The sequence below is a fragment of the Lepus europaeus genome, chromosome 8, assembly GCF_033115175.1.
Source record: "Lepus europaeus isolate LE1 chromosome 8, mLepTim1.pri, whole genome shotgun sequence".
NCBI lineage: Eukaryota > Metazoa > Chordata > Mammalia > Lagomorpha > Leporidae > Lepus > Lepus europaeus.
Genome location: NC_084834.1, coordinates 78,435,449 through 78,463,318, shown reverse-complemented (window position 1 = coordinate 78,463,318; position 27,870 = coordinate 78,435,449). Strand labels below are relative to the sequence as shown.

General features: G+C 38.9%; 1 protein-coding gene and 1 long non-coding RNA gene across 2 annotated transcripts in view; one reads left to right on the top strand and one right to left on the bottom strand.

Annotated features, from left to right (window-relative positions):
- The window catches only part of LOC133766055 (uncharacterized), a 151,925-nt gene that overhangs the window by 32,845 nt on the left and 91,210 nt on the right, over positions 1-27,870 (top strand). The window lies entirely within an intron of this gene.
- On the bottom strand, positions 1,034-26,365 carry LOC133766053 (alcohol dehydrogenase class-2 isozyme 2). Its single transcript, XM_062199832.1, has 9 exons — positions 26,260-26,365; positions 24,477-24,578; positions 21,353-21,494; positions 19,902-19,989; positions 17,270-17,501; positions 11,655-11,915; positions 4,581-4,716; positions 4,000-4,135; positions 1,034-1,908 (listed from the first exon to the last, which is right to left on the bottom strand). Exons 1-9 carry the CDS (start codon positions 26,275-26,277, stop codon positions 1,884-1,886), a joined length of 1,140 nt encoding a protein of 379 aa, XP_062055816.1. The 5' UTR covers positions 26,278-26,365; the 3' UTR covers positions 1,034-1,883.

The window sequence follows — 27,870 nt, the reverse complement described above, 5'->3', positions numbered from 1 at the left end:
TGGATATTTTGATGATATTGATTCTTTCAATCCATGAGCATGGAAGATTTTTTCCATTTTTTGGTATCCTCTTTTATTTATTTCTTTAAGATTTTGTAGTTCTCATCGTAGAGATCTTTAACGTACTTGGTTAAGTTTATTCCAAGGTATTTGATTGTTTATGTGGCTATTGTGAATGGGATTGATCTTAGAAGTTCTTTCTCAGCCCTGTCATTGGGAATTTTTTTTCATAATTCTGCTCACTGAGTATTTTTTTTAAGATTTCTTTATTTTAAAGGCAGAGTTGCAGAGGCAGAGAGTGAGAGAGGGAGAGTGTTAGGTCTTCCATCTGCTGGTTCACTCCCCAAATGGCCACAACGGCCATTCTGAAGCTGGGAGCCTGGAGCTTCTTCAAGGTCTCCCATGTGGGTGCAGGGGCCCAAGGACTTGGGGCACCTTCCACTGCTTTCCTAGTTCTTAGCAGTGAGCTGGATCGGAAGTAGAGCAACCAGGACTCGAACCAGCACTCATATGGGAAGCTGGCACTGTAGGCGGCGATTTACCCACTACAGCACAGCACCAGCCCCACGTCAGTCTTTAAGGAACATTGATAATCTTTGGAAATTTTACCAAGTTGAGAGTTAGTCTTCATTAATCTAAGTTACCTACCTTATCCTTTTAAACCTTCATTATAACTCTATGCATACTATAGTTTGAAAAACTCACTTTTGTTACTTTTTTAACATAAATTTTAATCTATTAAATCTTGTAACAATAAATATATTTATCTAATAAATTACTTTATTATAAGTAATTTACTTTTTGTTATTTTTAGTTGACTATAGAAAATTGGCATCAGTTAGAGCCAGTTAAAGATCATTAAACTGTAAAACACTAAACATGATGTGTTCCAGTAATTGTCAAAGATGAAAGGGTGATTATATGTGGAGATAGAAATTTGAGAATTTAGTTTTTTTTCCTTTTCAAATTTTCATTTCCATGGATTTTGATACCTGATTACTTGTGATTATATTGAATAATGATAAAGTGGGGCTAAAAGACATTAACTGTAATTTATTTAGCAGCTTATTTAAAAAGAATCGCTTCTGGGAACATAGTAATTATATGACATTTTATAAACACATATAATATGTAGCTATATTTTTCCAGTAAGTACCTTTTTAAAAGATTATTTATTTAAATGTAGAGTTACAGAGAGGCAGAGAAAAACACAGAGAGAGAAGTCTTCCATCTGCTGGTTCACACTCTAAATGGCTGCAATGTCCATAGCTGTGCTGATCTGAAGCCAGGAGGCAGAAGCTTCTTCCAGGTCTCTCACATGGGTGCAGGGGCCCAAAGACTTGGGCCATCTTCCACTGCTTCCCCGGACATAACAGAGAGCTGGATCAGAAGCAGAGTAGCCAGGACCTGAACCAGTGCCCATATGGGATGCTGGCACTGCAGGCAGTAGCTTTATCTGCTATGCCACAGCACTGACCCCTAGTAAGTACCTTTTTATTGTGGAAAGTTTTCAACATAGACAGAAGTGGGAGAACAGTGTAATGAAACCCCATATATTCATCACCCTACCTATAACATTGTAGAATATGTTCAGTCTGGTTTTATTATCCCTTCATTTCTCCTCTCCTCTCCAGATCTAATTTTAAACAATTCCTAAACATCATGAGATTCCATTCAAAAGTATTTCATTTGCTATAGTCATTTAACATGGAAACCATTACCATATTTTATGATGACAAATTCTACATTATTTATAACTGTTATATGTTGAGGTACTAACTGTAAATATTTGTTTAAATTCATAGTTTTTCTTGATTCATCATTTTAGGTAATCAGTCGGCAGGTTCATATTCACATAGTGTTCCAAATTGCCTCTGACATCTTCAGTAGATCAGGATGGTTCGGATGCTGTTAACAAGAAGTGAACTATGTTAAGTATCATTTTCATGATAAATTTAACTAAAACTCAAAAATAATTTTTGCTTTTCCATTTCAGAATTTGGTCTAACCTTTCTTTATAGACATCCTTTCATCTTGTCATCTTCTGTTTGTGGCATATATAATAATTTACAATGCAATATAAGCTGGGGACAATTTGAGGACCCTCATTCAACCTGGACCCCAAGGTCCTTGTTGCTGAATGGTACTATGGTGATAGAGCATACCAAATGAAGGTTTAGTCTTGGAATAGTCACTGATGTTATTCCTCTATAGCCAAGGGCAAAGTTGGACACTGAAGGAGGAGTAGTTGAGTTGGGATGCTCCTGTCTGAGAATCCAAGTATTCTCCCTCCTGGATAACTCCAACATGTAGGAGCAAAGAGGGGGAAAAACCCAAGGACAAAGAATTCCTTATCCCAGACATCATTGATGGAGCTGCTGTGATATCCTGGCATCTGCAGACTGCCATGCATAAATGTTTTCTGCACTCAGGTGCTGGAAGTACACCCACCTGTGGAGGGAATATTTTGTGTTCATTCCTCACGATGTGAATCAGTCAGTGCACCTTGCAGTCTAGTCAGTAATTGCGTTCCATCCCCTTCCCTTGAGGCACTTCCTTACTTCTGTGTAGCTTGCAGGGTAGGGAGTCGTGCCCTCTCTTGTGCTTCCTGTACCCCTTTAGTGAATACATCTGGAAGTCCCATCCTCTGTCTTCCCTGTTGCCTCCTTTCCATCAGTTTAGGCAGCCAGGTAGTCTTCTCAGTGATCCAGAGGGGAAGTAGGAGGCCTACTGAGATATCTACCCCTAAGCCTGTGCTCTCCCACTGCTTACCAGGGAGATTTTTCTACCTACTAATAAAGCAATGCAGCATCTTCTGTTTGGTGGCCACTTTGCTTGTATCTGTGTGGTTATGTTCCATGACTGAGAACTTTAGAGGAAAGGTGTTATGGTAGAGGAGCTATGAGCACCAGGGTCTAAGGCCAAATACCTCAACCCATTCTTAAGAAATATTCTATGTGGGAATACTGAGATTGTGGAAGATACTATAAGAGCTTCTGCACTAAGTTTACATAGAGGAGCTTAAAATAATGTTATTTTTACTTTTTATTTAATTTTTTATATGTTGTCACTAACATCAAATTGGGGAGTTGATGGCAATGGGGATATTTTTTCAGGTTTCTTGCTTAGGAAGCAGCCTGAGTCCTTACATCATGGTCCTATTTTGTTTTTCCTGTGACATTTGTTCTCTGCTTCAAACTCCTGTCATTTTCATTTTACTTTAGGCTCCTTCCTCCATTTGCTGTATCTTCTTTTTCCATTTTTTCTCTGCCCTGTATCTCCTCCATATAATATTGTTACTGGTGTTTTTGACCTTTGCTAAATCACTGTGCTAAATCACTGTGACTTAATTGATCCTAAGCTTAGCCATTCCCCAACTGTTACAAATCGCTCAGTTAGGACATTTATAGAAGTTCCTAGGATCCATTGTAAAGGAGCACAGCATATAAAATTAGGGATCAGAAGGGTATCTTACAGGAGCCTAACACAAAGCAAGAAAATGAGAGAATGAGGCAGCCTTCATACTTTGATACCTGCCACTCACTGATCACATCTCCGTGGTTTCATGTCGCTCTGTTTATGAAGGGACTGAGTGGGCATTCTGGGTCAGATTGCAGAGTGTAATGATTCCAAACTCAGGGAAAACCGTTCTAGAGGGATCTGTCATGATACCATAGAAATCCTTCTTTCTAGGGAGCAGCCCCAGCTGTTTTAGCAATTGTTTATCAAGGTGAAGATCTGTGTCAATTGAGGCCACCACTCTGTTGCAACAGTGTATAGCAGTTTTAACAAGTGTAGTAATTTTAATAATTTTTAGTAGTGTGCATTACGGAAGTCAGAGGTTTTCTTTCTTCCCAATGGCCACCGTACAATCTTTTAAGCACATCTAGTATCTGATATGGGAATTCAGGAAAGACAAACTGGTTAGTGCTTAACATCAAATTAAAATAGAATCATCATGAAGGTTTTCTAAACTTGTCAATCATCTTTTTAGTTTACCTTTTTCCTTGTTTCAATAGGTCCAGTGCCTCATTGATTTTTTCAAATGGCAGGGTATGGCTCACCAATTCTTCCAGATTGAATTTCCCATTCTTGTAGTCAGAAACCAGCTTTGGGACAGTATCTACATCCCAACCTATAATTTGGCCAAAATGGCAAAAATTGAAAGACACAGCCCACGAGATTAAGAAGCAATGTATTCAATGTTTCTTGAAGATTTGAGTCGCTTCAAATAGATTTATCTCTTTCCCTTCTCCTTTAAGTTTCTATACTTATATCTAAAGATTTCACAAGAAAAAATATCAAGATGACTTCTACATTAAATAATTGTATCAATTAATTAAAAGTTTACCTTTTGTGCTTTTATGTTGGATTACTTCACTGCAAATTGAATTTTAGTTTTTAAGATAATTACATTTCTATATGAACTCTGCTTATTAGTAGTTAGTGTTTATATAAAATCTACAGATATGGTCTAGGTTATTAATATTTAAACAATTTATTTTCTTTTGTGTCAGTCTTCAACCTAAGAATTTCAGTACTATAAAAGAACTGAAAAACTATGAAGAATAAAAACCCACCGCCAAAGCTTGATCCTCTTAAAGTACGGCCCAATATTAGTTCCACTGGAGAAATAGTCAATCCTTTGTCATTGAAATTGACTCCAACAAAAGTACACGATCCCCAGCCTACTGTTGTACAGTCCACGGTTGCTTTCTGGAAGGTACAGTACAAAAGAACACCCAAGTATACAGAAATGTAGCACACAAACTCCAGTGTTGGCATATGTTTTAGAGAAAATTTATTCAATTCTGCATTTTGGATAATGAGATTCAAGCTAATGAGGTAGAATCATTGTATAGAGCTTCAATACAATTTGAGGGTTCATTATAAAAAATAATAAAAATAAGCAGAACATATTTTTACATTGTATTAATAGCATAGATAGACAATCTAAAATGTATAGTTATATGCAATAAGTATCAATTAGAAATATTTAACACATTAATATGAATTATAACATCTTGTTCAATGTATTAATGAAGATTATAATTTATTTTATGTGTAATTGTATGCCTATATAAGTGTGTTAATGTTAAATATAAAAATAAGAGATTCCAAGATGGCTGAATAGGGAAGCAATATGTAGATTCTCACAGGGGAAGACAGTAGGAAAAAAACAGAGGAAGTGTATTCCCCGGGCAGAATTGGAGAAAAGTTTGTGGTGGAAATTCTACAGAAAGAAGAGGCGCGCCTTGGAACATTGTGAAAAGTAGAAATGCAGCAGCATTTAGGGGGACCACACATGAATCCCATAGACTTAGGCTGGAGGAATTGCCAGGTTCTGGGAGAGAGGTGGGCAGACTGCAGCAGCCTGGGCCACTGGTGACATTGCATGAGGGAGAACCTTGTGGACCAGACTGATTTTGAGTCTGGGGTACAGGGTACCTACCTAATCCAGTGAATACAGGGCACATTTCTTTCTCCTCATCCTCCCCATGGGTACCTGGCAACTGATGGGGAATAGGCACTATATCTTGACATCAGTAGATACTGCAGTGGTTCCTCAGGCATGTGACCAGTGTATTTTTTTTTTTTTTTGGACAGGCAGAGTGGACAGTGAGAGAGAGAGAGACAGAGAGAAAGGTCTTCCTTTGCTGTTGGTTCACCCTCCAATGGCCCCTACGGCCGGCGTGCTGCTGCCGGCACACTGCACTGTTCAGAAGCCAGGATCCAGGTGCTTCTCCTGGTCTCCCATGGGGTGCAGGTCCCAAGCACTTGGGCCATCCTCCACTGCACTCCCTAGCCACAGCAGAGAGCTGGACTGGAAGAGGAGCAACCGGGACAGAATCTGGCGCCCTGACCGGGACTAGAACCCGGTGTGCTGGTGCTGCAGGCAGAGGATTAGCCTATTGAGCCGTGGTGCCGGCCATGACCAGTGTATTTTACTAGAGGGAAAAATCCTTGTTTCCCACTTACTGTAAGTCTGGCTAAGAGGGTTGACAGGATGTTGAGCACCTGCTTAGGATTGGAGGTGCTCCCATCCTCTCAAACTGTCACAGGCTGTGGGGCTCAGATTGCCAAGGCAGAGCACCCATAGACATTGAATCTGGAAACAAATCTGCTGTCTCTGTGGGTGGGGTAGGCTCACAGGGCAGTGAGGGGATCCTCTGCACCCCATGACTGTGGGAGCCTTCAGTGCTGTGTGAAGAAGAGAAAAAAAAACTGTTCCTCAACAGTCAAGACTAGGGCTATTCAACTTATTGCTTCTCAAAGTATAAATTTCATCTCTAAACATTTCATTTTAGGTGCTCTGTTAATTATCACAAATCAGGGAGAATATATGGTATTTGTGCCTTATTTCACTGACTTATTTCACTAAGTATGATTTACAGATTCATCCATTTTGTTGCAAATGACCAGATTTCATTTTTTTAAACTGCTGTGTAAAATTCCATAGTGTACATATCACATAATTTCTTAATCCAATTTTTGGTTGATGGGCATTTAGGTTGATTCTATGTCTTAGCTAATGTGAATTGAGTTGCAATAGGCTTGGTGGGGGGTGCAGATAACTCTTTTATTTACTCATTTCATTTTCCTTGGGTATATTCTCAGGAATGGGATGGCTGGGTCATATCGCAGGTCTATATTCAGATTTTTGAGATATCTCCATACTGTCTTCCATAGTGGCTTTACCAGTTTACATTTAAACCAATAGTGGATTAGGGTACGTTTTTCCCTACATCCTTGCCAGTATTTGTTGTTTGTTGATTTCTGTATAAAAGCCATTCTAACTGGGGTAAGGTGAAACCTCATTATGGTTTTGATTTGCATTTCCCTAACAGTTAGTGATCCTGAACACTTTTTCATGTGTCTGTTGACCATTTGGATTTTCTTTCTTGAAAAATCTCTGTTTAAGTCCATTGCCCTTCCTTAACTGGGTTGTTTGTTTTGTTGTTGTGGAGTTTCTTGATCTCTTTGTAAACTCTGGTTATTAATCCTTTATCAGTTGCATGGTTTGTAAATATTTTCTCCCATTCTGTTGCCTCTTTACTTTCCTGAGTGTTTCTTTTGGAGTACAGAAGCTTCTGGATTTGATGTAATTCCACTTGTGAATTTTGGCTTTGATTTCCTGTGGCTCTGAGGTCTTTTCCAAAAAAATCTTTTCCTGTGCCAATAACTTGCAGGGTTTCCTCAATGTTCTCCAATAATTTGATGGTGTCAGGTTGTAGATTTATGTCTTTAATTCATTTTGAAAGGATTTTTTGTGTAAGGAGTAAGGTAAGGGTCTTTAGTCATACTTCTGTATGAGAAGATCTAGTTTTCCCAGCACAATTTGTTGAAGAGACTGTCCTTGCTTCAGGGATTTGTTTTAGCTCCTTGGTCAAATATTAGTTGGTTGTAGATATTTGCGTTGATTTTTGTTGCTTATATTCTATTGCATGGTCTATCCAATTTTTTTTTTACTAGTGCTAGGCTGTTTTGATCATAACTACCTTGTAGTATGTCTTGAAATCTGGCATTGTGATGCCTCTGGCTTTGTTTTTGTTGTATAAGGTTGCTTTAGCTATTCGAGGTCTCTTGTGTTTCCATATGAATTGCAGCATCTTTTTCTAGATCTGAGAAGAATGTCTTTGGTATTTTGATTGGTATCACATCCCTTAATCATTACATAGTGCCTTTCTTTTACTTTTTTTAAAAGTTTTGTGTTAAAGTATATTTTATCTGATATTAGAATGTCAACACCAGCTTTTTTTTTTGACTGATATTAGAATGTTGACACCAGTTAGCATGAAATATCTTTTTCCATCCTTTCCCTTTCAGTCTGCATGTGTCTTTGTTGGTGATTATTGTTTCTTATAGCCAACAAATATAGTTTTTTTTTTTTTAAATCCATTCATCTTGTCTGTGTCTTTTAACTGGAGAGTTGAGGCTTTTTACATTCAAGGTGACTTTTAATAAGTAACAACTTTGTCCTGACATTTTTCCAAAAATATTTCCATTTTTTACTTTGGATATCCTTTGTACTTTTACTGGGACATTTTCTTCCTTTATCTTCTTTTGTGGTGATGATCGTGTTTCTGTGTTTTTTTTTGTTTGTTTGTTTGTTTTTGGTTTTTTTGTGCAGCATATCCTTAGGCATCTTCTGCAGGGCTGGATGGGTGGTGACAAATTCTTTCAATTTCCATTTGTTATGGAAGGTTGTTTTTTCACGTTCATTCATAAATGAGAGTTTTGCAGGGTATAGTATTCTGGGCTTACATTTTTTTTTTCTCTTAAGACTTGGAATATAACTCATCATTCTCTCTGTAACCTGTAGGGTTTCTGATGAGAAGTCTGTTGTGAGTCTCATTGGAGATGCTCTGAAGTTAATCTGGCATTTCTCTTGTGCATAGTTTAGAATCTTTTCTTTATATTTTACTGTGGTGAGTTTAATTACAGTGTGTCATGGTGAAGATCTTTTCTGTTCATGTCTATTAGGATTACTATGTGCTTCCTGTACTATGTCCCTTTCTTTCTCTAAATTAGGTAAGTTTTTCTGTTATTATTTCTCCAAAAAGGCCTTCTGATCCTTTCTCTTTTTCTATGTGTTCAGGATGTCCTATTGCCTGTATGTTGGGTCATTTAATAATGTCCTGTAGATTCCCAACAGTGTTTTTATTTTCTAATTTCTTTTTCTTGTGTTTGGTCTGACTGTATAATTTCCTATGCTTTGTCTTCCTAGTCAGATATTCTTTCTTCTGTTTCATTGATTCTGTTTTTAAGGCTTTCCATTGAATTTTTTATGTTCTATTGAATTCTTCACTTCCAAAATTTCATTTTGATTTCTCTTTAAGATCTCAATTTCATGGGAAAAATTTTCTTTATGTCATGCACTGATTTCCTTAGTTCATGCATTTGCTTCTGATTACTTCTATGTAATCTTCTTTAGATTTTTTATTTACTTATTTGACAGGCGGAGTTACAGACAGTGAGAGAGAAAGGTCTTCCTTTTGTTGGTTCACTCTCCAAATGGCCGCAATGGCCGGAGCTGCGCCAATCCAAAGACAGGAGCCAGGAGTTTCCTCCTGGTCTCCCATGCAGGTGCAGGGGCCCAAGCACTTGGGCCACCTTCTAGCACTTTTCCAGGCCATAGCAGAGAGATGGACTGGAAGAGGAGCAACTAGGACTAAAACTGGCGCCCATATGGGATGCCAGCACTGCAGGTGGAGGACTAACCTAGTGTGCCACAGCGCCAGTCCCACTTCTATGTAATCTTATGATCAAATTTTTCGAATTCAATTTCTGGCATTTCTTCAATATCATCATCTTCACAATCTAGAATTAAGGTATTGTGTTCTTTTGGGCATGTCATGTTGTCTTCTTTATTCATGTTTCTTAAATTGGTGTTTGTTATTTGGCATTTTTGGAGATACTCGTTGGTTTCTTCTTCTTTTTTTTTTCTTTGCTATGGCAGCTTTTATCTTTGTATGATGTCTCTGTAGATTAGTAGAGTGTCTGCTTTCAGTGAATATCTAGAGGCATGTTGTGGTTATTGCCAGGGAGCTCTGTTCAGTTCTGCAGGGTGAAGGGCAAGTCTGAGACATACCCAGATGTCCTCTTTATTTTTTTCTTTTTTTAAAAATCAGAGTGTAGGTTTATTCTGCTCAGCTGAACTCCTCTCCTCAAAGGAAACCATTGCCTGAGTGCTAGCCTCAGTAGGTATCATATTTGTTTGCTGTGCCCCAAGGGCCACACCAAGGATCTGTGCAGACCTCAATATAAGCTCAGATACCTCAGCAATGTCCTCACCAGGTAACCAGGGAGCCCTGAATATGTGGAGCCATCCACAGTGACTGCCCAAAGTCCCAATCACACTGTGAGCCCTCCTACACAGCCTCAGGTTTCTTTACAGTCCCGGAACACAAGTCTCCCACAGTCACGAGTACCCAGTCCCCTGTCAGTTCTCCCCACCAGACTCACATGTCTCCACTCTGCTGGCACAGCTGTTACGTATGTCCAAAATGGTGCCTTCTCCTTATCAGCTTATTATAGGATGCTGTTGCAGGTTTGTCGGGGAGAGAGAAATGTATTCCTCCTTTTTGTTCTCCTCTAGTTTGGCAGATACATTATCTCCCGCTGGGCTCCAAGCTGGATTCCCTCTAGGGTCATCCTGCTGTTTTATCACCACTGGCTTGGTCTCTGCAGTTTGGTCTCACCTCACTCTCCAGCACTGTTGCAGAGGCTCTCCACTGCAGCAGTCCTGAGTTATGGGTATCCACGTCCTCCAAGTGGGTCCACCATATCCCTCTAATTTCAGTAGAGATTCCTCAGCTGTTTTCTCCCAGGCCCTTCCCTGAGGCTGCACTCTCTCCACTTTTTTTAAGCTATCTTCTCCTAGTCTAGATCAGTAGGCTCCCTCCCTACTCTGCATCTTAATTCTATCTATAAAGTTTTAAGCCTTTTTAGGGCAATGTAAATTTAAAATATGTTAAGTCAAAAACTAAAAAAAAAGGTAGAAGGAAGGAGGATAGGAGTGTGAGATGGAGGGTTGAAGGCAACATGATTATATTCTCAGATTTCATAAATCATATTGAATCTGTTAATAATTTGTTAAAATTAAAGTAAAAATGAAATTAAAAATAAACATAGTCTATATACACTTCAGTGTTTAGTTTTTTTTTTTTTTTTTGACAGGCAGAGTGGACAGTGAGAGAGAGAGAGACAGAGAGAAAGGTCTTCCCTTGCCGTTGGTTCACCCTCTAATGGCCGCCGCGGTAGCGCGCTGTGGCCGGCGCACCGTGCTGTTCCGATGGCAGGAGCCAGGTGCTTCTCCTGGTCTCCCATGGGGTGCAGAGCCCAAACACTTGGGCCATCCTCCACTGCACTCCCTGGCCACAGCAGAGAGCTGGCCTGGAAGAGAGGCAACCGGGACAGGATCGGTGCCCCGACCGGGACTAGAACCCGGTGTGCCGGCGCCGCCAGGCGGAGGATTAGCCTGTTGAGCCACGGCGCTGGCCTTCAGTGTTTAGTTTTAAGAAATATATGCTATTATATATGCTCCATTTTATCAAATATAAACATTAACAACATACTATGTATGCATAATGTATAAATAGTTAAGCAGAAAAAGTATTCCTCCTTTTTTATGCACTTCAATTAGTTAATTTCTTGATATGTTTTGCTAACAATGGTGCAATGTATATAATATACTTGCTATTTTATTTAACTTTAGTTGTCAGATGAACATTTTCCCATTAATTATTAGTGAAGAAACCCCTCAAATTATCATTTCAAAATGGGAAATTGTGGTGCTCATGTAAAAATCAGAAAAATATAATTTCCAGCCTACTAATATTGAGCTTTTCCAAGGGATCTGAAATGAAAATTCAACATCTAAAAATAATATTATGTCTGCTTATCTTAACACAAGTGTGAATTCACAAAGATAGTATTGGCATTTGGAGTACACACCAGTGGCCATCAGAAACATGTATAAATAAGGGAGTAGGAAAAGATTTGCAGCAGACCGTTCCACTTCCTTGTTACCATTTAAACATATTAAGAAGGAATGATTATAGTTACTTTAATGAACATGCTCCAGCCCTCTGCTATTAATTGATGACCATAGAACAAATTGAAAATAAGATCCAAGGAAAATACATACATACCATGACTTCTGATCCACCTGCACAGTCAATAGCAAAATCCACACCTCCGTTGGTCATCTCAACAATGACATCCTGTACAGGTTTATTTAGTTCTTTAGGATTGAGGCAGTCAGTGGCTCCCAGGGCTTTGGCCTTTGCAAACTTGTCATTGTTGATGTCAATGGCTATGATTCTGGAAGCTCCTGCTGTTTTACAGCCTATTATAGCAGAAAGACCTACACCTCCTAGGCCAAAGACTGCACATGTAGAACCAGGGGTGACCTGCGGGTAGGAAAATTATGAAGTAACTCTTAAAGCAGCTGGTCCCACTTGTTTTCATGTAAAAGGGAGTGTGAGACGGAGGTATGAATATATGCATAAAATACTGTCTGTTATAAAACCATGTGATATCACCAATGTAGGAAATCTGCCAATGTGAAAAATTGTGTTACTGTCTAAACTGATGAAATTATTTGAAGGCAGACAATTAAGTTTATTTGCTCATAAAGAACAAACCTAGTAAAAGTAGTTATTTTACTTTTTCCTTCATTGTTATCAGCACAAACTTTGAAAAATACACAAATTCTGCCGGTGCTGCGGCTCAGTAGGCTAATCCTCCGCCTTGCGGCGCCGGCACACCAGGTTCTAGTCCCGGTCGGGGCACCGATCCTGTCCCGGTTGCCCCTCTTCCAGGCCAGCTCTCTGCTGTGGCTAGGGAGTGCAGTGGAGGATGGCCCAAGTTCTTGGGCCCTGCACCCCATGGGAGACCAGGAGAAGCACCTGGCTCCTGCCATCGGAACAGCGCGGTGCGCTGGCCGCAGCACGCCTACTGTGGCGGCCATTGGAGGGTGAACCAACGGCAAAAAGGAAGACCTTTCTCTCTGTCTCCCTCTACTGTCCACTCTGCCTGTCAAAAATAAAAAAAAAAATAAAATAAAATACACAAATTCTAAAGAATTTATCTTTTTCCTTTTTTTTTTTTTTTTGACAGGCAGAGTGGACAGTGAGAGAGAGAGAGACAGAGAGAAAGGTCTTCCTTTTACCGTTGGTTCACCGTCCAATGGCCGCTGCGGCCGGCACGCCGCACTGATCTGAAGCCAGGAGCCAGGTGCTTCTCATGGTCTCCCATGCGGGTGCAGGGCCCAAGGACTTGGGCCATCCTCCACTGCCTTCCCGGGCCATAGCAGAGAGCTGGCCTGGAAGAGGGGCAACTGGAACAGAATCCGGTGCCCCGACCAGGAATAGAACCCGGGGTGCTGGTGCCACAGGCGGAGGATTAGCCTATTGAGCCATGGCACTGGCCCATCTTTTTCTTTTTAAATTGGATTGAAAGTAAGTTGAGGCCAGCGCCGCAACAACAGCCACAAAAACTCATGCCTTAATTTATACTGTTCTTTCAACCTGATATACTTTTTGCTGTATTTTATCTAATTAAAATATAACCTATAATTCTAGCCCTGCCTTAAAGAACATTCTCTCCATGCACTTTGTCTCTATTCTTCCATCAGAAATCAATACACATGTGAGCAGCATTGTGGTATAGTGGGTTAACCCACCACCAGCATCACTGGCATCCCAGTGGATGTTGGTTTGTGTCCTGGCTGTTGCACTTACAATTTAGCTCCCTGGTGCTGGCCTGGGAAGAACATTAGAAGATGGCCCAAGTGGTTGGACCCATGCACCTATGTGAGAGAACTCAAAGAAGCTTCTGGCTCCTGGCTTTGGCCTGGCCTAGCCCAGGCCATTGTGGCCATCTGAGGAGTGAACCAGTGGATTGAATATATTTTTTAAAAATATTTAATTTTTGTTAGTTTATTTATTTGAAATTCAGAGAGACTGTGACTTACAATGTCCCTTACAATACAGAGATCTTCCTTCACTGATTCACATTTCAAATGCCCACAACAGCTGGGACTCTCCAGGCCAATGACAAGAGCCCAGAAGTCGATGTGGGTCTCCCATGTGGGTGGCAAGTGCTCAACTACTTGGACAATTACCTACTACATTCCAGGGTTCCCATTACCAAGAAACTGGAATAGGAAGTGGAGCCAGGACTCTGGCTCAGGTACTTTGATATGGAATGAGAATGTCCCAAGCAGCATTGTAACTGCTGTACCAAATGCCTGCCCCTTATTGAATCATTTTTTCCCCCATTTGAAAACATGGTTACCCAGAGTGGATGTTTATCTGTCTGCCAAGATCACTGTTAGAGAATATTTTCATGTTTCCAAAGAACTCTGTGAACTGTGGTTTCAGTGACAGCAAATGATACAAGCAGATTGAAAGGATTTAGGGGTTATGGTGATGCAGGATGTTGTTGCTTCAGTTTTCTTCCCAGAAGTTAAACTCTATTACTGCTATTACTGAATGGACAGAATTACTGACACTTCCCTTCCTTAATGTCTTATTATCTGATTTATATTTCCTCTGCGATGTTTTATCTGGTAGCATTTCTTTCTCAACGGTGAAAAGAACAAGTCCTTGGAGTTTAAGCACACTCAGACCAGATTTGAAAGAAAGCTGTACAGTTCTACTGCTGGGTATATATCTAAAGGAAATGAAGTCCTTATGTTGAAGAGAGATCTGCACATTCATGTACATGCAGCAGTATTACAACTGCCAAGATATGGAAGCTGTATAACTATGAATCTATGAGTGGGTAAAGAAAATCTAGTATATATGGAGTGTCCTCACAAAATTCATGGATGATACATATGATGAAAAAACTAAGCATGAATTTCAGTTTTTTTTTTGCCAAAAACTTATATTTTAATTACATTTTCCCATGATCTTTTTGAAGAACCTTCATGTACATGACAGAATACTATTCAGCCTTAACAAAAGAGGAAATGCATTCTTTGGAAATGACTTTGATGAACCTGGAGGACATTAAGATTAGTGATATAAGCCAAGCCCAGAAACGAATACTGGTCTCAGGTACACCTGGTATCTAAAACAATGAAAGACATGGAAGTGGAGGGTAGTTCAGGGCTGGCGAATAAAGAATGGGAAGACATTGATTATAGCATACAAGGTGTCAGTTTGAAGGAATAGCTCTGCAAACATTGTGCTAGAGCATGGTGACTGTAATTAAGTGGATAATGTATTCTATATCTGAAAATGGCAAGAGTAGATTTTAAATGGTGTTACTGCAAAAAAACTATGTGAAAAGATAAACATGTTTATTAGTTTGATTTACTTACTCCACAATGTACATCAGTACATCACATTGTATCCCATAAATACATAGTTTTTTTTATCAGCTAAAAATAATTTAAAGAGAGAAAGCTGCGTCTGAAACTCTAGTTTTAATATCCCTTAAGAAGCATAGAAGTGTTAGGTTGGAGTCCAGAAGCATGGAGTCCAGAAGATGAAGGTAAAATTTCTTCCCTGAGTCTCTGATTCTGTCTAGGAGAGAATGCTCTTGTGCCTTGACTACTGCAGCTATAATTGAACCAGATACATCTCTTTTTCTCTTTTCATATTCTGATGAACAAAAGCAGCCTACTGTGCCTGTGACTGAAATATATGTTCAAACAGATAAATTATGCTTGCTTGTGAATTCCAGACTGGTCTTGAGAAAGCCAGCTGGAGTTGCAAAGTCACCTGGCCTTCCCTGGCCGGTGTGACTAGAGGTTTGAATTTATTCTAAGAGAATGGGGAAGCTTGAGTTCTAGATTGAGTTGGCTTCATCTTGATTAAACAAATACTGAAATCTTTAAATACAGTACTTTGCCTCTTTGAGATCCTAGCCAAATAACATTGCTTAGCTGCTTAGTTTAACAGAACATCCAACTATTCCCTCCTCTAAAAGAAAAGCCAGCAAGCAAGTTTTCCAGGGAACAGGGCTGATGTCTGAGATAACCCTGTTATTAGATCTGCAGTGAGCCCTAGCACCTGACTCAGCAGCCCAACTTCTTTGCAGCTTCTTTAAAAACTCCAGCCCATCCTCACTGAGCAGTAGTCTGCTTAGAGACTGCTAATTTGCTATTTTTTCATCTGCTAACAGGTTAAACTATCTCTTTCCTTGACCCTCAAACTTTGTCCTCTTTATTTTCATTCAGGACCAAGGACAGGAACCGAGCTTTTGGTAAGGTGGTCACAGCAGCCATCAACTCCGCCCTACTTCAATACATTTCCTCTAATAGTTTTCAGATTTTAGTTTGTTTTCCCATACAGTGTTAAGTTTTTGTAAATTAACGAATGATTCAGTAAATGAAAATAATTAGAGAGAGATAATATGCTGATGGCCCAAAGTAGCACTTCTGTCTACTTGGTAAATAAAAATTTAAATGAAAAATCATACATGTTATCTTGGCTACAAAATCAGCCTTTTGTTGTGGTTAGGCTGATTATGTTTCATTGACACTGACCAATTGAAGGTATCCTGAAGAAGAGGAATTTGGATTACAAAGCTGAGGACCTAGCCTTACCAAGATGTTTCACGAATTTCATATGTACCTGGTTTTACCCATTCACTTGTTGAAAAATTATCAAGTGCCTATTAGTTGCTAGGCACAATTCTAGGCTCTGGAGGTATCACAATGAGCAAGACAGTTTTTACCTTTAAGGACAAATAGTGTAATCGGATGAAAAAATTAAGGGGGAATTTCCCCAAAGTTTGATGAGAATGAAGATGGGTAAATGCAGGGACTCTGGAGAAAACTGGGAAGACACTCATTGTGTGTCTGAGAGGCTGAAGCAGGGCTCTGTCAGGAAGTGATATCTAAGTGGAGTCTTCCTCACAATGTGGGTGGGAAGCAGGTGTAAGGCACCCAGAGGGCACAGTGACTGGTGCCTGGGAAGCCTGGGTGAGACCGAGGGGACAACAAACAGTTCAGGGGGAAGCAGAGAGCCACTGTAGCCCACTGGGGAAACTGACCTCATCTGGAGGATAAAAAATAAAACAAGAAGTGTGAAATCTTCAAATTTGTTGTTTAGAAAGAGTACTTTGTCTACATTTGCAGTTTTCAGTCAAGGCATAAAGTCTGATGTCAGAGAGGTTAAAATAAGGAGGTTGTTTGAGAGATTCACTTCTGAGATCCTTCTTTGGTATCTTGCCCCAAGGTATCATTAAAGTTTTTAAATTCTAACTTGGGATTCCAGAGACACGTTTTGTCACCGTCAGAGCTGCCTCCATAGACCCACCCTTGGAACCAAAGGATGGGACAAGGAGCAGAGATGAGTTACTACTGACTGAAAGTGGAGATTTCTCAGCCTCGGGGGAAGCCCGAGTGGCTATAAGGAGATGGGTGAGGGCTTCCATAGCTTCTGATGCTGTTCAGTGGGGAAGGTGTCTCAGAAGGAGCACTCAGACCTAGGGTTCATGTTTAAGCTGACTGTGTATAAATCAGGGGTGTCCACAATCTAACTTGGTGTAGTCTAGAACATGTATTGGGTGCCAACTACGTGCTGCCTGCTGGGTCAGACATTATATACCAATAATATGATTTACTTATCTCCATCAGTATCTGTCCCACATGTTATTCAAGATATGTTAAATCATTTGCCTAAAGTCACAGAGACAATAAATGACATAGCTAGAGTTTGAAGGAGGATAATGGACTCTGGCTCCTTTCCATCACATTGCCTGCTAGTAACTTCTGGGTTGCCCAACCTGATGTTTAACCATTTACCTTGGCATCGTTGATTGCAGCCCCGTAGCCAGTAGAAAACCCACATCCAATCAGACAAACTCTCTTTAAATTTGCATCGTCATCTATTTTGGCAAGATTGATATCTTTTACCACAGTGTACTGAGAAAAGGCACTGACTCCTAGGAAATGGTAAATTGATTTTCCTTTGCAGGTAAACCTGCTGGTTTTGTCGTCCATTAGTTCTTGTTCAATTAAAGGGTTTTTATGTTCACTAGAAAATTTAAAAAAAAAGAGAGATGAAGAAGGGGAAGTGAAAAGAACACTAATCACTTACCTCCAGAATGTGCTGGGGAGTATATATTTGTCATGACAACTTTGTAATGTTGACAAAATCGAGGAAATAATCTGAAAGTTATCATGTTAATAATATCATGTTAGAAGTATTTTTAAAGGTAATAGCAACAAACATATTGAATTCCTTCTGTATGTCAAAGTTCTTTTAATGACTTTATATGTATTAACCTTTAAAAATTTTGAGGAGAAAATCAATTATATAAAGCTAGAAAAAAGAGTGTAATGAAATCTCTTACATTCTTTGTCCATCTAGTTTCATCTATTATCCTTCCACAATACCAATTTCCTTCCTCTTATTGGAGTATTTTGAAGCAAACCCCAAATCACCATTTATTCTGTAAATTGCTAGGATTCCTTGGGGTATGCCTATTTTTTTTGTTGATATACTTCTTACCTGCATTAATTTATAATTCTTTCCCTTACAATTTATTTTTTGAAGAAATTGAGTCATTTGTCCTGTAGAAGTTCTCCTCATTGTGGATTTTGCTATTACATTTATATAATCTGGTATAACATAGTTTTCTGTCCCTATATTTTATCCTAAATTAGTATTTTTGATCTAAGCACTTGTTCAAATTCAGGTTTTATATTTATGGGCACATAATTCATACACAGTTCTGTATATTTTATGAAAGGAATGCAAAAGCTGTCAGGATCAAAATGGAGTCATGTGTCAACCCTAAGTAAAGTTGTAAGGTTATGAAGAAAAAGTTCTTATCCATAATTGCCTGATAATAACTATCAGAAAAGACTCTTCCAGAACTACATTACACAGGGGCAAGCATAACCTTATACAAAAATTAATACTTCGAAGACATACATCAAACCTTGGACTAAGGTCACCCTGGTCATTAATCATTGTGGCTGACAATCACTGTCTCAAAATATCTCATGTAATCCTGCTCATTTTTGCCTTTGGAATTTTCCCTGGGGCCGGCGCTGTGGTGCAGCTGGCTAAAGCCCTGACCTGAAGAGCCGGCATCCCATATGGGTGCTGGTTCAGGTCCCGGCTGCTCCATTTCCCATCCAGCTCTCTGCTTTGACCTGAGAAAGCAGTAGAAGAGCCCACCTTCTTGGGCCTCTGCACCTGCATGGGAGACCCAGAAGAAGCTCCTGGCTCCTGGCTTCGGATTGGTGCAACTCCGGCCGTTGCGGCCAATTGGGGAGTGAACCATTGGATGGAAGACCTTTCTCTCTGTCTCTCTCTGTTTCTCCTCTCTGTGTGTAACTCTGACTTTCAAATCAATAAATAAATCTTTAAAAAAAAGAGGAAAACTTTCCCTGCACAATCTCATTGAATATGCTGTTGGTTAACTATGGCATGCACATTCCCAGTGCTGTGTGCTGGTATCCCTATTACAGTGCTCTGCTATTCCCAAATAAATGTCAGTATTCTTTAGAGAGCCTTTCTTTGATTACTCTTTTAAATTTAGGTTGAAAGTTTCATATGGAGGGACACAATATCTGATTACCTCCATTTTTGTGATATAGAAAGAATTTATGGTCACTGGCTATATCTATTATTATCATTAGAGATTTGCAAAAGAGTGTTACAGTGTTGTTTTTTTTAATATCTACAACCTTAGGAAGCAAGCTTTATTATTATGCTCACTTTTTAGATGAGGAAAATGAGGCACAGTAATAGATGTGAGTATTGAAGATTTAACTTTTATAATAAGTAGTTTCAAATAGCGTTACTGAGAATTAGATTTTTCTTTAGTCTCAGTGAAGTCAAAACAATTTGGAATTTAGATTTTGCCACTAGGTTAAAATTCTGTCTCCAAGATTTATACTATGAAGCCTTGGAGTAAATGACTGTGCTTTATTGCCTTCTGTAATTCTTGTAGAATTAGCTACTATTCCAGTGATATATTTATACATACACATACGTGTAACCATGGAAAACTTATGGTATTATTTTTGTGTAAGACACTTAGTGAAAATGTCTTTCAGCCGCTTTCTTTCCCTTAACACTTTTTTTTTGTAAATTATTCTATGTTGTTATGTAGTTCAAGTTCAGTGATTTTCACTAATTAATAGTATTCCATTATGTTACCTCAGAGCAATTTATTAATCCATTCTCTTATTTATAAACATTCTTGCTGTATTAAATTGCTTGCTGTTATAAACAGTGTTGTCATGAACATTCTAGCATGTGTCTCTTTGTGTGCATTTGCAACAGTGTCTTGTATACACGTTGTTGTGGAATTGGTGGGTGGGAGGTTAGCACCTCTTCAACTCCATTTAGGTGTTGTCAATTTGCTGTCCAAAGTATTTATATCAGTTCATGTTCTTACACACAATGCATAGAGCTTACCTGAATTTTGTACAAAAGTTTGTGAGTGGACTCTGGCAGAACTTGCATTTTCTACAACGAGGTACATAAAGTGGAATTACTTTGTCACCTAGACAGAAAGACCATAGGTTAAGTGGTGCCTAACATGTTACTTATGGTTTCCAGCAGATGAATCAATGAGAAGTATCATTCATTATCACATACATTTTATATTCAAAAGAAAGTATAATTGGCTACAATATCAAGTTATAAGATCTCAGATTCCCCCCAGTACTGCACATATTGCCATATATTATTCTGCTCAGTATTCAAGCAACAGGTCTGTATTAATATCATTAGGTGGAAAGTCCCATTTAAGACTCTGCTGTCTTTGGAACTCTACATTTTAACTGTTGTTTGTTTGTTTTATTTCCAAACATTCCAAGGACATCCTTAGATAAGAGGAGAGGTGAAAGCTAACAGGCTAGAAGCCTGGAGTAAACTTTACATAATTTCCCTGTTTCACCATTTAGCTTCACTTTCACATTCCACATTTGCTCACTTATTAAACTCAATTCCAAATTATATAATGACTTCTGTCCTTTGATGATGGAGGGCTAGTGATGATAATTCACATTTAGTGTTAATTCAATATTTAGTATGTGCCAGACACCTTTTTAACTGCTTCTATGTATCATCTTACATGATTCTCAGAATAACCCTCTGAGATAAGTATTAGTATAATCCAACTTTAGGAAACAGGAACTGAGAGATGTCACAGAAAAGTGACATAACCAGCCAAGAGCACACGGACAGTAGACAGCAAAGCTGGGACTAAAAGATTACATTGATTAGACTTCTTCATGGATGTAAAACTTTTAGGAGCAGTTTATTTCTGTGATCTTGTTTGGGATAAAATCTGCTAATTTCTGTTTGGAGCATTTTCCTTAAAGTAGGGAAGTGATATGATTTAATCTGTCAGTCAAATGAGGATTACAATGGCCATATTCCAGTATTTGGTGAATCTGTTATAAAATATGATGTAAATAATTTCAGCCATTGCTGTGTATTACTTAGGTACTATTTTTGCCTACAGATAGACACCTAACATTAACATATGTATAATGCTTTTCATTTAAGCTACCTAAAAATTTTCATTCTTCATATAAAAATAAAAGCTTTCTATTTTCTGTAGATAAAGGATTGTACATACCCCACGGAAGCTTCAGTTTAAGCAACCCTGTCTTCTTTTGACAATTCCTTAGCATTGTGTATAAATAAACTGATAATGTTTCAGAAATTTTATTAGATAATTCTAATTTCAACTATTCTGTCCTGTTGTTAGACTGTGATAGACCATGTGTCAGGTTTGCTTTGAAAAAGATGGTTCCACTATGTAAATAGAGATCAGATACAGCAGGCACTGCCAGGACAGGAATTATCTCCAAAATAACCTGAAATATCCATTTAATTGGGATCAGGAATTAAAATACCTGGTTTGAAGTTGGTCACTCCTGGCCCAACACTTTCAACAATTCCTGCTCCTTCATGGCCAAGGATCACTGGGAGAAGACCCTCTTTAAATGCAGGATTTATCACATAGGTATCAGAACGGCATATACTAACGGCAATTATCTAGAACACAATCACAGATTTGATCATGTTTCTGCCATTATATTAGTGGATTGGATCTTTTTTTTTTGTCCTTTACAAATTTTATTTATTTATATTTAGTAAATATAAATTTCCAAAGTACAGTTTATGGATTATAGTGACTTTCTCTCCCCCCCATAATTTCCCTCCCACTCGCACCCCTCCCATCTCCCACTCCCTCTCCCATTCCATTCACATCAAGATTCATTTTCAATTATCTTTATATACAGAACATCAATTTAGTATATATTAAGTAAAGATTGCATCAGTTTGCACCCACACAGAACATAAAGTGTAAAATAGTGTTTCAGTACTAGTTATAGCATCACTGCACATTGGACAACACATTAAGGACAGATCCCACATGAGAAGTAAGTACACAGTGACTCCTGTTGTTGACTTAACAATTTGACACTCTTGTTTATGGCATCAGTAATCTCCCTAGGCTCTAGTCATGAGTTGCCAAGGCTATGGAAGCCTTTTGAGTTTGCCGACTTCGATCTTATTTAGACAAGGTGATAGTCAAAGTGGAAGTTCTCTTCTCCTTTCAGAGAAAGGAACCTCCTTCTTTGATGGCCCGTTCTTTCTACTGGGATCTCACTTGCAGAGATCTTTCATTTACTTTTTTTTTCCAGAGTGTCTTGGCTTTCCATGCCTACAATACTCTCATGGGCTCTTCAGCCAGATCCAAATGCCTTAAGGGCTGATTCTGAGGCCAGAGTGCTGTTTAGGACATCTGCCATTCTATGAGTCTGCTGTGTCTCCCGCTTCCCATGTGGGATCGTTCTCTCCCTTTTTGATTCTATCAGTTAGTATTAGCAGACACTTCTCTTGTTTGTACGATCCCTTTGACTCTTAGTCCTATCAGTGTGATCAATTGTGAACTGAAATTGATCACTTGGACTAGTGAGATGGTATTGGTACATGCCACCTTGATGGGATTGTATTGGAATCCCCTGGCATGTTTCTAACTCCACAATTTGGGGCAAGTTCAGTTGAGCATGTCCCAAATTGAACATCTCCTCCCTCTCTTATTCCCACTCTTATATTTAACAGGGATCACTTTTCAGTTAAAATTTAAACACCTAAGAATAATTGTGTGTTAATTACAGAGTTCAACCACTAATACTAGAACAAAAAAAAAATACTATAATGGATAAAGTATTACATTGTACATCAATAGTCAGGACAAGAGCTGATCAAGTCACTGTTTCTCATAGTGTCCATTTCACTTCAACAGGTTTCCCCTTTGGTGCTCAGTTAATTGTCGCCGATCAGGGAGAACATATATTTGTCCCTTTGGGACTGGCTTAATTTACTCAGAATAATGTTTTCCAGATTCCTCCATCTTGTTGCAAATGACCGGATTTCATTGTTTTTGACTGCTGTATAGTATTCTATAGAGTACATGTCCCATCATTTCTTTATCCAGTCTACTGTTGATGAGCATTTGGGTTGGTTCCAGGTCTTAGCTATTGTGAATTGAGCTGCAATAAACATTAATGTGCAGACAGCTTTTTTGTTTGCCAATTTAATTTCCTTTGGGTAAATACCAAGGAGTGGTATGGCTGGGTTGTATGGTGGGGTTATATGCAGGTTTCTGAGGAATCTCCAGACTGACTTCCATAGTGGCTTAACCAGTTTGCATTCCCACCAACAGTGGGTTAGTGTCCCTTTTCCCCCACATCCTCTCTAGCATCTATTGTTGGTAGATTTCTGAATGTGAGCCATTCTCACCGGGGTGAGGTGAAACCTCATTGTGGTTTTGATTTGCATTTCCCTGATTGCTAGTGATCTTGAACATTTTTTCATGTGTCTGTTGGCCATTTGGATTTCCTCTTTTGAAAAATGTCTATTGAGGTCCTTGGCCCATCTCTTAAGTGGGTTGTTTGTTCTGTTGTTGTGGATTTTCTTGATTTCTTTGTAGATTCTGGTTACCAACCCTTTATCTGTTGCGTAGTTTGCGAATATTTTTCCCATTCTGTCGGTTGCCTCTTCACTTTCCTGACTGTTTCTTTTGAAGTACAGAAACTTCTCAATTTGATGCAAAGTGGATTGGATCTTATATGTGAATTTTGGCCCAATGCCATCTTGAAGCATTGTGATACTCCTGAACTCAATAAAAATTACATGTTGAAAAAAAGAACAGATAAAAATAATATACTCATATTTTTTTTTCTTATGATGTACCTTTGTTTTCTACCTTCCATTGTTGTTAGCAAGTCTTAAAAACAGATGGAATCAGCAATTATTGTCTCCAGGAGAGGAAACCAATCAAAGATAATAGAGGAAAGTTGAAGTCTGTTAGGGAAAAGAGTGCAAGGAGTACATGTTTCTAAGGTTTGTTCAGCTTTTGCTTAGACTATGTGGAATGAAGGGGCAATGTAGGTAGAACAGAGATATGAAATAAAAATTGTTTAAATCAATTACTAATGTATCTCTGTATTACTTTTCTTCAAAATACTGTTCATAAGGACGTCTCACTCATTCTTGTGTATAAACCAAACACTTCACATGCTGTTCCTGAGGAAAATTAAGGCTGACTAGCACTGGGGAAAATGGGGGACATCATCGGAATTCATTGTGCTCTTCTGCTTGATCCCAGACACTTGTGCTGCCCGGATTTTCTTCTCCTTTGTTTTGGACCTAATTCTCTCTTTCTTTTAATTACACTTTCCAGTAATTGGCAATTGGAGGGCAAAAGAAAATTCAACATCCTAATCCAAAGAGAATTCCTTTGTCTGGTTCTTAATGTTAATGATTTATGTTAAGCTAGTTCAATTACATTTTAAGTTGATGATTTATCACTCTTGGTGATAGTGCCTGTTCTTACCTGACCTAGAACTAAAACTGCCCCATAATGGAAACTCCAAGGCCTCCCAGTCATTCCATGTGGGATTGAATTGATAGAAACCAATTCTTTACTTAGGGTCCCATCTGTCCCTGGAGACAGTCTCCACTTACCTGAATTCTAACTTCATGAGCCTTGGGAGGAGCTACCTCAACCTCCTCAATGCAGAGGGGCTTTCCTGCTTCCCAGGCGATGGCTGCTTTGCATTTAATAACCTGAAAGAGAAGTGGAGGGTGAATGTAAGGGAAAGGAGAGAGAGAGAGAGAGAGAGAGAGAGAGAGAGAGAGAGAGAGAGAGAGAGAAAGATAGGAAAAAACCTAAAGAGCCTCTTGATGTAGTAATTCCATGAAACATAGTTTGTGAAAAAGAAAATGTTAAATTCTACATTATAGGTTTCCTACTTTTTAACTCATTGAGATGACAGATGTATTAAATTTACCCTGATATAATAACTTGATTCTTTTCCATAACAAAGTAGATATGTTTATAGAGTTCATAGGGCTTCATTGATGACCAAATAGTGTTTGTTGACTCAACCATTTGTAATCAACTCTGCGTTACTCAAGATCTTATTACTAGGACAAAGGTTTATTACTTAGCTACTCAAAGTGCAGGCCTTAAACTATAAATCATGTTACTTGGGGACTTGTTAGAGCTGAAAGCTCTTTCCAAACCCAGTAAATCAAAATTTTGAATTTGAATAAGATCGCCAGATGATTTATTTAAAGTCAGGGAAGTGAAGTTTATATAATTACATACATTTTTTCAGTATAATATAAATTAATTTTTTGTTTTTGTAAGAATTGAGCAAAAATGCATGAAAAGAAACATTTCAGGACTCTATAATCCATATATCAAAAATTTTTCTAAGGCCGGCGCTGTGGCTTAACAGGCTAATCCTCCGCCTTCCGGCGCCAGCACACCGGGTTCTAGTCCTGGTCAGGGCGCTGGATTCTATCCCGGTTGCCCCTCTTCCAGGCCAGCTCTCTGCTATGGCCCGGGAAGGCAGTGGAGGATGGCCCAAGTCCTTGGGCCCTACACCCGCATGGGAGACCAGGAGAAGCACCTGGCTCCTGGCTTCGGATCAGCGAGATGCGCCGGCCGCAGCGGCCATTGGAGGGTGAACCAGCGGCAAAAAGGAAGACCTTTCTTTCTGTCTCTCTCTCTCTCACTATCCACTCTGCCTGTCAAAAAAAAATTTTTTTTTCTAGCTTGAAATTGTATTTTTTATTTCAAGTAGAATTAACATTGAAAGAAAGTAAAAAGAAGCAAAATTATAATTCTCCATCCTAATATTATTTTTCCTTGGGTGTGATCTTCCTAAAGTCTTTTACCATATGAACATATAGTTTTCAATAGTTGCTGTCAATTTTGAATTATGCTTTTAAGTATCATTAACCTTACTATATATATATATATATATATATATATATCAGTTATAGGAAGTTTCAAAATCCAATAAGGAAAAACAGAACTCATCTGTGATTTTATCACTCACTTCATGCTTTTAATCTAAATCTTTGTAAGTATCTCACATGGGGTCATAAACAATGCAGCAATTCTGCTTTATAATCAACTTTGCCTATTTATTAATGTGTATATTTTTCATATTATTCTCTAACATTATTTCCAACAAATATATATTCTGTTTTATGGCTCTAGCACAATTGCTTAAGTCTCCTTTGCGCTGGTGACTTAAATAATATTTGATTCAACACCCTGTAGAGAGCATTTGATAGATCCACAAAGTTTCCTTTTACCAAATTCCTAGCACTGGGGCCACTCCTGTATCCTTTTGATCAATTTTAAGTTGCTATAATTCCCAAAGGAACCAACAAATGTACACAGACATAAAAAATACACAAACTGAAAAAAAAATACAGCTTATTTTCTTACTTTTCCCTTGGTGCCCATTTTTCTTTGGAGAACTTGCTTTCCAGTTTGAGAAACCTTCCGCTTCTCCTTAGGGTGCTCTGTGTCCAGTAATGAGCTGTCTTTGAATAAATATAATTCCTGCTGCCTTATTCTCCAATCACTTTCCTTTGCTCTTACTTTGGTCCATAGCTCTGCCCACTTACTGCCAAAGTGTGGTAACATGTCAGCTGCAAAACCTTTGATCTCAGCCAGCTTCAAGATTTTTTTAAACTCTTTTTTTCTTTTATTGTCAAATACAAAATAATAAAGAAAAATACATTAAGCATATAAAGGTGAGTTAGCAAATAATTTAAGTACAGGGGATTCTTCTGGCCTAGAGTCTCCTTTGTACTCATCTTTCTCGTTCACAACCCTGATGATTATATCCTCTCATATTGTGTGGTTTTGGCTAATATTTCTTTTTTTCTATACAATTATTTAGTTTTATCTATTCAAACCTTTATGTGAATGGAAACATATACTAGTGTATGTATTCATTCATCATATATAGTATGTATTTTCCTTCATGTCCTTTGTTCTTATCAATTCTGTTTGTGAGATTCTTCGACATTGCCTGTAGCTCTCGTTTATTTTCATCACTGTAGAATCTTCCACTCTATGAACTGAATATCACCTACTCATCTATTTTCTTTTCTATTTGTTTCCTTTTGTTTATAATGAATCAGTGGTTGCATATAAGTTAATTTCATATATCTTATTGCAGATGTGCTTGAGTTTCTTTAGGGAAACTAAATAAATAAACTAAACTGATATTCAGAGTTAGCATACTCCTTTAAGGTGATGCCAGTTTTTCAAATATTGAAATATTTTTTTCAGGTTGGTAAAACATCATTGGCCTTCTGAGGTGGGACCTGGTCAACCAACTCCTGATGTTCTGGATCTCAGGCTGTCCTCTACAATATAGTAGTCCTAGAATCCCTGTGGGCAAATATCCAGTGATGGTTTAACCTCCTGGGCTGTGATCACTAGAGCTAGGGGCCGGAGATTCCCTAGAATCTCACTTGTATGGCCATTTGTGAGAAGTAGAGTACCCTGTACTGCTTGTTGAATACTTTTAGTAGGAGTGCAGTTGCCAGGCCTTCAGCTGCTAGAGTTAATACCAAAGAGATTTGCCAGGTGGCTGTACTTACCAGCAGCAGTTATCAGAGTCCTCATGGCTCCACAGCCTTGCATATTGCTAAAGTAGCCTAGCATGTCTTAAAATGTTTTAATCATATCTAGGTTTTTTTTTTTTTTTTGACAGGCAGAGTGGATAGTGAGAGAGAGAGACAGAAAGAAAGGTCTTCCTTTTTGCCGCTGGTTCACCCTCCAATGGCCGCTGCGGCCGGCGCATCTCGCTGATCCGAAGCCAGGAGCCAGGTGCTTCTCCTGGTCTCCCATGCGGGTGCAGGGCCCAAGGACTTGGGCCATCCTCCACTGCCTTCCCGGGCCATAACAGAGAGCTGGCCTGGAAGAGGGGCAACCGGGATAGAATCCAGCGCCCCGACCGGGACTAGAACCCGGTGTGCTGGCGCCGGAAGGCGGAGGATTAGCCTGTTAAGCCACGGCGCTGGCTCTGGTTTTGTTTTTAAT

Bases quoted from the DNA above. Each gene is read 5' to 3' on its own strand.
- LOC133766053 (XM_062199832.1), bottom strand. The intron at 17,502-19,901 runs GTAAGCTCTATG...TAAATTTTCTAG, and splicing joins AACTTTTGTACAAAATTCAG to TGAACATAAAAACCCTTTAA. The intron at 11,916-17,269 runs GTAAATGGTTAA...TCCTACCCGCAG, and splicing joins CTGCAATCAACGATGCCAAG to GTCACCCCTGGTTCTACATG.